The following is a 12520-nucleotide window of genomic DNA, read 5'->3' as shown; positions in this document are numbered from 1 at the left end:
TCTTAAGGGAGAAAACAAATTTTTATCGACAAAACTTAAAGTGTTTAACTCAATGTATTTGTACATTCTTTTCCACCTTTTGTATGTTTCTGTAGTGTTTGTGTGTCTGCATGTTTTTTTCACGTATGTGAACACACGTTTTGAGGTGTATGTGCACATGAGTGTTCGTGCATATGTAGGCCCAAGGTTGCCATCAGGAATGGTCCTCAGTTGCTCTTCCACCTTACTCATTGAGGCAGGGCCTCTCAAACAAACCCAGAGCTCACAAGTATGATGTGGCTAGTCTTGCTGTCCAGCCTGCTCCTGGGAGTCCTCTGTCTCCATCTTCCGAGGCTGGACATACAGGCAGGTCACCATACCTGCGTGCATTTATATGGGTTTCTGGGGCTAGAATTCCTATCCTATTTGCAGGGCGAGTGTCACCTGCTGATCTATCTCCCCAACCCTGTAAGCTTCTTTCTTCAAACCATTGCACTGTTGTTCAGATGTTTTGGGGGGGCTTCTTGTGGGGGAGAGAAACATTCCAAAATACATTGTTTAGTGTATGACTTTTTCCAATCTGGATCTGTTATTCAGAAGTAACCTTTTTGAGGGAGGATGGTACCTTACTCAATCAAATTGGTTATAAACATTTGTCAAATTATTAGCTTATGTGACATACAAAACAGTGGTGGACTGGAGCTGACTTGCAGATTGTCATTTGGTTGCTGCTTCTTAAACTACCTAGGGCCACACCTTGATTCTATCCCAAATCATCACTTATCCATGGAAATCAATAATCATGCCCTCTCAGTCAGGGTTCTCTATTGCAGTGGTTCTCAGCCTTCCTATCGCTGCGACCCTTTACTACAGTTGCTCATGTTGTTGTGACCACAACCATAAAGTTATTTTTGTTACTACTTCATAACTGTAATTTTGCTATTGTTATGAATCATAATGTAAATATCTGTGTTTTCCTATGGTCTTAGGCAACCCTGTGAAAGGGTTGTTCAGCCCCTAAGGGGGTCACAGCCCACAGGTTAAGAACCACTGCTCTAGAGGAGTAGAGCAGGTAAAATGAATGTGTACTACACAATACAGGCTGGGTAGTTCAACAAGGGCCATCTGTATATGGAAGAGGCCAAGAGAACCTCATAGCTGCTCAGTTCACTGCCTCGACCATCCCAGTCTGGCACTGGAGGCCTGAAAGATTCTTGGAAAGTTGCTGATCTTCTTCTCAGGTTAGAAGCCAAGAAGCTAGATTCCAGAGTCAAAAAATGACCACAGCAACAACTATGGGAGGCACGCCCTCAGCAGAAGGAAGGGAGACATGCCTTCAGCTGCAGGACGGGAAGGCAGCCAAGCAGCACCACTTTCCTCTGGCCTTGGGGTGTCTGAGCTGCTGCCCATCTGAGAAGGGTCTTCTCAGTTCAGTGATTCCTGGAAATGTCCAAGGTGACCTGCCCAGAGTCTTACATCCTAGGTAATACTAGATCTGTTTGGGCTGACAGTCAGTATTAACTACAAGTTCCATCAGAAAACAAATGGCTTTTCCTTTGCTGTTTTTTGTTGTTGTTGCTGTTGCTGTTGTTTTGAGAGAGTGTCTCCCAAAGCCAAAAGTGACCTCGAACCTCTGTTCCTTTTCCCATCACCTCCCAAGTACTGGGACACAGGCACACAGCACCATGCCTGGTTTGTGTGTTGGAGTTTGAGGAATTTGAGAAGAAAATGTTACATTTCCCCAATGACTTACATTTTTAGTGCTAGACCCATATAAGAGGCTACATATGAAAAGTATTTTTAATTTTATAAATAAAACTTAGTGGGGATTTGTTTGCTTTCTTTTTTGTTGTTTTGTTTGGGGGGGTTGGTTGGGGTGTTGTTGTTGTTGTTCTTCTTCTTCTTCTTTTGCTTTCTTCACGTAAGAACCTTTGTTATAGCCTTGATTTGGACTCCAACTTTCTATAGAAAAGTTTGCTGACTAATATTCTGAGCACATATTAGTTGGCACAAGTAAGGCTCCACAGCAGGCTTACCTGTGTGTGTGCACATCCCTATCTCGCTTTCATCTCTGTGCCCTGAGTACCACTGCCCTGAGGCTTTTGCATAGGAATAGAAGCAAAGCAGTTTACTTCTATTAAGCACTTAGTTAAATATTTGTTTCCCATTTATCTAGTACTTACTTTATTAATAAGCAAAGCAGAAGGCCTTTGCCTCACAAGTTCACTCTAGTGAGATGCTTCTAATTACATCCTGTGAGGGCAGAGCACTGAAGGTCACTGTTTGCCTTTTTTACTCTTGCCTTCTTGGAACTTTTGGGCCAGAAGTTCAGAGTCTTGATTCAGGCTGACTGAGCCCAAATTCTAGCATACCAAATTCCAAATTTGTATTCCTGGGGAATCTGATAAAAAATTCTGAGCTTTAGAAACAATGGAAGCACTTGGCTTCTCAGTGTTGGTGAGAATAATACACGTCTCAAGCAAAAAGAAGTTCTATGGTAAATGGTTGATAAATGCTGACTATTTAGGGACAAAGTCTAGTAATACAGAGAGTTAAAGATAACCTCAATAGGTTTTCATCTCATAATAGAGAAAAACTAGTAAATGTAAATCTGTCTTTTTGGAGGGTGACTCAGGAAGACGTGTTACATAAATATACTGTGCATTATAACTGTTTCCCTTAAGGCGTGTTTCATCCCTCTCTGATTTATTGTGTTTATTCCTTCTCTCCATTGTATTTTCTAGATTGAATCAGCTGAAGTATCAGGAAATAGTGAAGTGTGCAGTTTTCTCCAATACACGGAGAAGTCAAAACCTTGGCAGAAAATATGGTGTGTGATCCCCAAGCAAGACCCCCTAGTGCTGTACATGTATGGCGCTCCTCAGGTAACTAAGCCACGTGTGTGTTAATCATGGACAGGACAGAGGTGGGCACAGGGACACTGATGCTCGGGAAGACAAAAGAGCTCAGGCAGTATCACTGTGTCCTATTTTTTAAAAATAATGAAAACTAAAACCAATTTGGTTGATTTAAACAGATGGTTCTTTTTATACCTGCATATTATTCACTGGGTAAATGGTTGGTCCCTTTTCGTCTCTTTTCCTTATTTAGTGAATGAGGAAGGGTCAGTTGAGTAGGAACACAAAAGTGAGGAGAAGGAAAGGGAAGTGAAGAGGGAGCACGCTTTTGTAACGATGGGAAACATGCAATGTTTGCACACCGGTGTGACGATGGGAGACGTGGGATGTGTCATGTGGTTGGTTTTGTTGTTGATAGTGATAGAGACCTAAGGACAAAGTAGTTTGAAAGGAAGAGGGAGTTTACATAAATCTTGTGTTAAGATTAAATTAATCCTAAACTCAGTAACAAGTTTTTATGAACCATATACAGCTAAGCTGGACACCTGGGGTCAGCTCTAATGCCAGTTTAGCTTCCAGCACAAGCTTTGAAAGTGAACAACACGTAAACCAATTATGCGTTCATTCACTTTGAAAACATAAAGAATTAAATTTGTCAGATTTGAGCTTCATCCTACATCAAGAACTAGTAATTGTTTTTTTTTTTTTAGAAAATCCTTAAAAATGCCAAGGTATACATCTTACTCTACTTTTCTGTTTTTCCTGTTCATAAATAACTTGAAAGAGTCATTAAAGGCAATATCATTATTAATTCTTAGTAATGCTTGCTGGCTTAAACATTAAGAGGCTGTTTGTTATTCTCCTCGATCTCCTCTCTTCACTCAGTGGAGAAGTGCACAGGCTCCGATGAGCTGCCCGCAGGAGCAGGCGCCACACCAGTGCTTCCCAGCTCATCTGGGTGTCAACTCTGCTCCATCCATTCTATCCCATCAGCATCAGCACAGACCCCATAGACACTATAACCACATCCATTCTGTTCTGATCAGCATTAGCATGGACCCCATAGACACTATAACCACATCCATTCTATCCCATCAGCATTAGCACGGACCCCATCTATAACCACGTTCATTCTGTTCTGTCAGCATTATCACATATTCCGTAGACACTAAAATCACTCTTTGTCCAAGAGAGTCCATAGAGTGAGGACCTGGGGGGTAGTATCAGAAGAGAGTTTTGAGTGGCAAGGACCACATGTAACTCTGTAACAATGTCTTACACTCATATGTACAATGTCCTTTGCTCAGGACGTCAGGGCGCAGGCCACCATACCACTCCTGGGCTACATTGTGGACGACATGCCAAAGAGCGCAGATCTGCCACACAGTTTCAAACTGACCCAGTCCAAGTCTGTGCACAGCTTTGCTGCAGACAACGAGGAACTGAAGCAGAAATGGCTGAAAGTCATCCTTCTAGCTGTCACAGGGGAGACACCAGACGGCCCAAGTGAGCATCTAGACACCTCGAACAACCTCCCAGGACCCAAGAAAAAGCCAGAATGCTGAACTCCAGCAGCTGCCAGTGTGGAGTCTCAAGTAAGACAAATAGCTCAAGACACCCCAACTCTCCGTCCTTGTCTCTTAGCACTTTACATTGAAAACTGTGGTTTCATAAATACATCTTTTGGGGACTTTTTAAATATGTTTGTATACTCTTAATAAAATCAATGTGCAGGGCCATTCTTCTGTTGAAGTTCTGAAATAATGTGGAAAGTGGAACATTTTTGATAAGCTATTCCTTAATTATGTATGTTAGCCTTGAGGGGGTGGGGAACCGATGTCAGTTGACTGTGTCACTACCTGGTTATAGTGGGCCTTTCGTTTAAGAGACCCTTCAATGTCTTGTTCACATGTAGGACTTGTAACAGTGGGAAGGATATACCTCCATGTAACCAAAATAGATCTATGGTAAAAAGTACAGGGACAGTTTAGAGTATCGTGTGAACATGTCTAGTTTGTAAGTCTCATGCTACAGAAATCGTTTCTGTTCTTATACAACACAAAAAAGATAGGTTGCTAATGTTCCCACTTTTTTGACTTAAGATAATACTTGTTTTTTGTAGAATTACTCCTAATAGTAAAATATCTAAAATATAAATCAATTATTTACTTGTATAGAGTATTGAAAATAAGTATGAACATGTGAGCTCTTCTCTTCAGCTTTAGTTTTGTTCTTGCTCTGGCTCATTTTTTTTAAGTGTAAAACCTATATTATCTCTGAACTCAGCGCTGTTCTAAACTTAAGAAGAAAATTTTGGTGATTTATGTTGAACTGATTGGAATCCAAATGTACTGATATTTTTATAGTAAAGTAGCAGTAATTTATGTGGTGTAGGATAGAGTCTGAATTCCAACAGTATTTTTAGAGTACTATTTTTTTTTGTTCTGTATCTATTTAAAACAGTGCCTCTCTTAGAAGGTGCTATTAATACTTATTTAGATAAAAGATGGGGGTTTAGTTAATGTTAACTAAACATTATTATTTTACCTACTCTGACTATTCTCAACTTAAGTGCACTTTGGTCACTGAGATAAAAAATTGTATGGATTATTTTACTTTTTACAATAATTGTCTTAGTAATTTAATGTCATCATGTACAAAACCTTTTACTAAAACTTGAACTATATAAGACATGTAACCATATACAGACCTGAGATATATGGAAAACATGTTTAATGTTTTCCTCTCTAGAAGAATATCATGAGTGGAAATGAGGACTACATAGAATGAACACCTAAGACTGCTGTGGGAGCCTTCCTTTTGTCAGTTACAGAACACAGTTCATACGTGTGCCAGCTCACATGGGAGAAGGCATCATTAGATAGTGAGTATAGAAAAATCCTGCTGACTCATGCGCTAGAAGAGAGAGCGGAAGTAGTATTGCAGAGTCAACAATGCAGGTTTCCAGGAGGTGCAAAGCATTGGAGAATGTAGAGTTATTCTCTCTTTTTATCCCGCATGGAATCTCAGATGAACTATGGCTGTCTGTTATAAAGTCTGCTCCCCATTAGTTTGTGACTGAAATCGCACACTGAGTTGCCTATTTAACTTTTAATACCTTTCTCATAGTAGAGGTTTTCTCTCACTTTTTCATACTCCAAACATTAACTCTTTTACTGTACCGTTTCCTAGGAATCCACAAGAATGTCTTCACTACACATGTCTTTAAGGGCTACACTTGAGACCACCACACATTTCAACAGCTCATGCTGCATAAGAAATGTCTCTTGTTTTTTCCTACTCCAAAGGAGCAAGGGAACCAGTTAGGTTCCCTTCATCCATGAAATACCAGACCTAGTTATTAACATTAAATCATCTACTCAGAGCCACCAATGGGAGAAACAAAAAGCCAACTTCTTATTTGCTACTAAATGAGGCCCAAATAAGAAGAAATTGTTCATTGTTTCTCTTTTCTGGTTGTCAACATTGGTGCTGCGTTTGGATAGGAGAAAAAGAGGCAGGTGTGCAGGGTACCCTTGGCAAAATGAAACAATAACTAGACCTGTGTCTTTACTTTTCATAGCTCAAGAAAAGAGAAGCAGTGAAATTGTAGAATGACTATCAAAATAAAGATTACTTTTGTAAATATGAATAGAATAATGAATGGGATATCCCACTTAGAAGATTTATGTCAGATTACTTAAATATATTTGATCAGCAAGAAGACTACTTGCTTGCCTACCAGAAAATTCTTGTATAGAAGTAATGTGGATAGATACTCAGTATTGCTTAACTTAGATTATTGAAAGAATACTCATTAAAAAAAAGATGTCAGCATGCTCTTATTGTTCATTAAATAAGGAATGTTAGTTCCAGAAGAGCGGCTGTGGCCATTTCAGTAGCTTCCTTTACTGCTCTGCCCATACATACTCTTAGCCAAGCACAGTGAGCAGCTGTCCCATGTCGCTCTCAAGAGAATTGCTAATAATTTCAGTAGGCGAAGAAAAGTGAGAGAGTAATATCAGTTATGTCTTAAAACTGCAACTCTGGGGCTAAGGAGGCTTCTATTCAAAAATGAGAAACAGAATTCAGTCAGCTCTCCAGAACCCACACGAAGGCCAGGTGAGCATGGCCCAGCACAGCAGGGGCAGGGGCAGGAAACCCTGGTGGAAGTTCTCTAGCCAGAAGAGCAAAAGCAGGGAGTATAAGGACAGCACATAACCTTGCCTCAGTGAGGTAGAGAGGTGCCATGACATGACGTGAAACTCAGCTCTCTACACATCTGCACAACTACCTAAGTATATGTGAACACATGCATGGGTAACGTGCATGTATATACGTATATTTTAAAAATTGATTCAAGCCGGGCGGTGGTGGCGCACACCTTTAATCCCAGCACTCGGGAGGCAGAGGCAGGCGGATCTCTGTGAGTTCGAGACCAGCCTGGTCTACAAGAGCTAGTTCCAGGACAGGCTCCAAAGCCACAGAGAAACCCTGTCTCGAAAAACCAAAAAAAAAAAAAATTGATTCAAAAAAGCTGTAATTTGAGAGGTTATTAGAATAATTAATTCTTTTTCTGAGATAGCTGAGGTTTCATGATGAACTGAACCTGAAAATATCCGTTGCTCTCCTATTCAAATAAATGTTCTGCATGGTTCTTGGTTCGTTGTTTCCGCTAATTCAGTGCTTTCAAAAGTCGTCTTCAAGGAAAGTGTCCTTCTTTCAAACTTAAGAAAATATTTATTTGGTTAAAAACTGTTATTCATGCAAGGCATTTGACCCTTTCAACTGAAATGTTGCTTTTGTTGAAAGTCTACCATCTGGGAAATGTGAGGTGTGGTGCATGCTTTTATCTTGTGTTTTAAATGGAGTCCAATAATGACAAATGCCACTAGCCAGTTTTGTGGTAATGCCAAGCAATAAGACTCTCCAGGTACGAGTATAAGGCCCTAAGAGAATCAACTTCCTAGGAGTGGTGTGGTAATTGAAATTGTTGAGCACAGGAAAAGAGAGGAATGGAGGACGTTGTTCCATGGTTTCAGATTCTGTCAACTCTGTTTGATTTTTGCAAACGATACAAATAGTGAAGCAGTTACATTCTTCTGATCTGTTTTATCAGCTGTGTTGTGTTCTCTGTGAGTTGAATTCAACACAAAGGCTGCCATACTATCTTCCTTGGGTGACCGACACCAGCTATTTTTAGTTATAAGAATTAACCTTGTAAATGTTTCCTGTAGAATTTTCTAACAGTCTTTGTTGCAGTCACAACTGTTTAAAAAAAAAAAACTGCCAATTCCATGGTACTTCAGGGTTATTGAAGAGCCACCGATGCCTTCTAGAAACCTTCTTCCAAAAATACTTCTGGAGTTCATGATTCCATTTTTCTTTCTCCTCCTTGTTGAGATAGAAGTGGCTTCTGTCCTTCGATTATTTTCAGATATTATTTGTTTATCTCTAAAGCCTTAAGTTACTCAGAGCATTTTGTCTGCAATGTGTTGCTAATCATGAGCTCCCTGCAGTGTGTTCCTATCACGAATGAGCATGAATGAGAACAAGAAAGTGGCTGGGAAGCACAGGGCTTATTTTAGCAGTTATCTCTGCTGCTATACAGAGTAGCAAGTAACTTTACTTTCCGACATCACATGATGTTCATGTTAATAGATCTAAGATAAGCACATGGTATTTATAATTCAAAATTTGACAAACAGGGAGTATCTTAGTGTTGTGTTCTTCAAGAGTGTATGAATACAAGAACAGTGGCTAAAGAGTTCCTCTTGTTGGGATTATGTTGATATCTGTAGCGGATCCTGTAGCGTCTTCATTCTTCATTTCACTAGAATCAAATTACTTTTTATTTTAATATAACTATCAAACTATAGCTTCCCTAGATTTAAAAAAAAAGAGAGAGTATTAGACCACTAGATCCTATCTAAAAACCCCATCTGTGACTTTATATGTGTATGTATAAATGTAAAAGTTATTACTCTTCAATTCTCACCAAAGGAACAAAATGTTAATTGAAGTATGTTAACAAAAAGTATTCCCATGTATTTAATGTTACAATCCATCTTCACTCATGCCCCTCAACCTTGCTAAGTTAAGGGTGAGACAATGTTGCTTTTGTTCCATTGTTAAAATAGAGAGGAATGATGTTAGCAGTGGAAACAACAAGGAATGAATGGATATGGGTAAATGGCCTACTGGTCTCCAGGGAAGAGCAGCATATAAAAACACTAAACTGTACAGGGGAAATCGAGTAGAAGATATCCATGTCCTTGTTTGTTGATGAAATCCTTGGACCGAGGCTATACCCTTAGCCTCTAAATTATAGATGACACTATCTTATTATTACTTTATTATTCCTTAAGCTTTTAAAAGATAATTTTATTCTATAAATGATTTTCTGCTGGCTTTGATTCTAAATTCAACTTTCTAAGCTAAGGGCACGGCCAAATGCTGTGTCTTTTCTATATTTCAAGATAAAATAACACATGGCTTCTATAAGACAGTTAATTTGTTGGGGGGGCATCACTGAAAGTTACATAAAGGTTATCTTTTCTCCTAGATTTCATTTTAGTCAATTGAATAAAATATTAAGTTATATGTTAATATATTTTAATAGGTGAATACTAAATACAAAGTAAAGACAAGTTTGGGAACAAACAGACCGTAGAGCCCATTGTGATGACAGATTGTATTGTATATTATGGTGTATGAGGACTCAAATATATCATAGATACCATTCATATATAAAACCAAACTGGTATTTCATTTTTTAAGAGATAACTGTTATTTAAAAAGTAAGTATTATCTTGATTTTTCTTTTGACTTGTTGACTGAGTTTGATAAGGCATATCAGAATATTATAGTTGACTCTAATGTGAAAAAATAAACACCCAATTTTCCAGTGGTATGAATGTAAAATACTTGGACATAATGTATATATAGTGTAACATCTGTATATTTAATCATAAAGGCAGATAATCAAAAACATTGTAAAATTAAGTCCTTCAATTCTTGTTAAATATGAAACATTTGTATCTTGTAAATAAAGATATCCTTAAATTGGTTCTGGAGCCTTGGCTGTTAATTTTACTGGGAATGTGTGTGTTTAGTGGGCATGATTTTGATTTTCTGATCAGAAAAAAAAAAGTTATTCCAACAGGCTCTTGATACTTCCAGTCTCCAGGCATCAACGACCTAAAGAAAATTCTAAGAAACTTTCAAATGTGACATCACGAGTAAAACTTTTCCAGAGATCCCATTTCATATAAGTTTATCGGCTTTTTTAGGCTGTAAAGAACCAAGTCACAATTCAGCAAACACTATATAAAAGCAATTGGCCTCAGATAAAGAAAGCAATACAGTAAACGCAGTTCTTGGCTCATCAACGTGACTTGTTTGGATTCAGGTTTTTTCTGGGTGGAGTTGTGTAGAGAACACCAGTGTGTGATAATTAAGGGCTTCTCAAACTTTGTACAGGACATAGTGTTAAAATGAAGACTATCTCAGCAGGCCCATGGCAGAGAGTTTTAGCTGTCCTCGATCAGGCTGCTGCTTCTCAGAAGAATATCGAGAGTAAGAAAGGGCTTCATCGGGGAGGGCTGGCAGGAAACCCCTGGTTCTGTCACTTACTGTTGTGACTTCAGAGATAAACTCTTTTTTTTTTTTACTTTTTTAAATATTTATTATGTATACAATATTCTGTCTCTGTGTATGCCTGAAGGCCAGAAGAGGGCACCAGATCCCATTACAGATGGTTGTGAGCTACCATGTGGTTGCTGGAATTGAACTCAGGACCTTTGGAAGAGCAAGCAATGCTCTTAACCACTGAGCCATCTCTCCAGCCCTATAAACTCTTTCTTGAAGAATGGTGTGATACAGATGTCACAAAATGTGTTGCCTGTCCAAATGAGGCATTGGCTCCTCCTTGCTAATATTAGAGATCATTCCGTTAAGGCAAAGGTTTGCAGACCATGACAGTATGATTACCTGCCCACCATTTACATGGACTGATGGATGTCTTAGATCCACCCTCAAATCCCTAAGCTCCTGGTGAAGCTCTAGATAGCAATGGCTTACAAATTCCTTGGGTGGGAAGACATTTCAAGATGCAGCCAGAAGGAGGGCTTTCGGAGTAGCTGTTCGGGAGCCAGGAATGGCAGGTGGAGGCCTGTGCTGTTTGCAACTTTCACCATAGAAGAGAACGATGCAATGATTCGGCAGCCCAAGAGGGAACAAAATCTTTGCCAAATGTTGGCCTGATGAGAGAATAATATTCGGAATGTTTAAGGAATTAAAAAATGTCCTCCACTCCTCTCTCCCAGTCTACTGCCCTCTCTCTGCAGTTCCTCACTAAGTGGCAAAGACCAAAGAAGCTGCTCTGAGGAGGGATGAAGCAGGCACCCATCTCTGAGTAGAAAAGGAAGTGCTTAGGGGACAGCTTAGTACTGTTTAATAAATAACAGCCATAGGTTCTGCCCTAGGACCTATTACCTACCCACCACATGTTCTTGGCCCAGTTAATAGTGCTGGGGATGAGTTTCATTTTAGAAAACAAGCCTTACAAACGACCTAGTGGAAGACAGGTGTAAATCAGTTTTCTTTACCTGAAGAAGTCATTGCGCACATGCTCACAGCAGCCATGACTGTACATACAGAACTTGTACCAGATAAAACCAACCATGATCCCAGCATGGGTGGGAGAAGGTCATGAAGTTCCACCCCTAGCTGAGGGGCTATTGGCAATTAATGGCTGCTAGGGGAGGGAAAGGGTTCATTTTCGTCAGGGTGTCGACCCCTGATAGGCTACACGTGTTCTAGGCACTCCATCTATGCACGTGCTGGCAGGGCTAAGTGCACTCAGTGGGTTTAAAACAGCAGCATCCTGTTGTGAAGGGAAAGCGGTAACGAGGCAATAAGGGAGGTTGACTTTATTCAGACACTACATGCACTTTTGAAATTCCCAAAAAGAGTTCCAGTATCACTGGGTGGTGCTCGCCTTTAATCCCAGCACTTGGAAGACAGAGACAGGCGGATCTCTGTGAGCTTGCGGCCACAATGTGAGTTCCAGGACATGTTTTTAATCACAAGATTTGAAAAATGAGCTATGAAGTCTGTATTGTACATGTGGGTGGAAGCGAAGTCAGGAAGGCTTGTCCGCATCTGGAGGCGGGTGAGCTGGACAGCACCGTGCATCTCCAGCGTCTTTGAGTCACAGCCCAAATGGGTTGCTCAGGAACAAAGAAGTAGGGAGTCAGAACTCAAGGCAAAATGTGGACATGCTGCTTCCAGGGGTTTCGAGTTGACTTCAGTTTGGCTCCACCAGCTTTCAAAGTGCTTGCTTGGGGTACCGGACACATCCAGAGTAAATGTAAAAGATCATCACTTGGCTAGGAATGTAGCTCTGGGAAAGGGACTGACTGCCTACCTTACAGGCACTTCTGGTTACCTCCTGCACAGCAGAATACAGAAATAATAAACAACTAGTGTAATGGGAAAATTGGCAAGGAATCTATCTATATAGGTAGCTAGTAAGAGAGGAAATGATGACGTATATTCAAAACATACAAATAATGTACTACAAATAAGCAATCACTCTTTTTTTAAAATTGCTTTTCTTTATTTTGTTTTTACTGAAAATCGATTTTTTTATTTAAATTTTTTTTTCAAATCTGTTTTTT

At 39.7% G+C, this 12520-nt stretch overlaps 1 protein-coding gene across 3 annotated transcripts in view; it reads left to right on the top strand.

The window, feature by feature from the left end:
• Fgd4 (FYVE, RhoGEF and PH domain containing 4) overlaps nt 1–9908 on the top strand; it is a 120937-nt gene extending 111029 nt beyond the window's left edge. For all 3 annotated transcript variants that reach the window (XM_038344849.1, XM_038344850.1, XM_038344851.1), the window contains 2 exons: nt 2724–2864; nt 4145–9908. In XM_038344849.1, coding sequence (XP_038200777.1) covers nt 2724–2864; nt 4145–4402 — 399 coding nt within the window. In that variant the 3' untranslated portion in view covers nt 4403–9908. The remainder of the gene's footprint in view (nt 1–2723; nt 2865–4144) is intronic.
• The last annotated feature ends 2612 nt before the right edge of the window (nt 9909–12520 follow it).

This window comes from Arvicola amphibius, chromosome 10, assembly GCF_903992535.2.
Source record: "Arvicola amphibius chromosome 10, mArvAmp1.2, whole genome shotgun sequence".
Classification (NCBI taxonomy): domain Eukaryota; kingdom Metazoa; phylum Chordata; class Mammalia; order Rodentia; family Cricetidae; genus Arvicola; species Arvicola amphibius.
The sequence above is the reverse complement of the archived record's forward strand: the minus strand, read 5'-3'. Positions and strand labels throughout refer to the sequence as shown.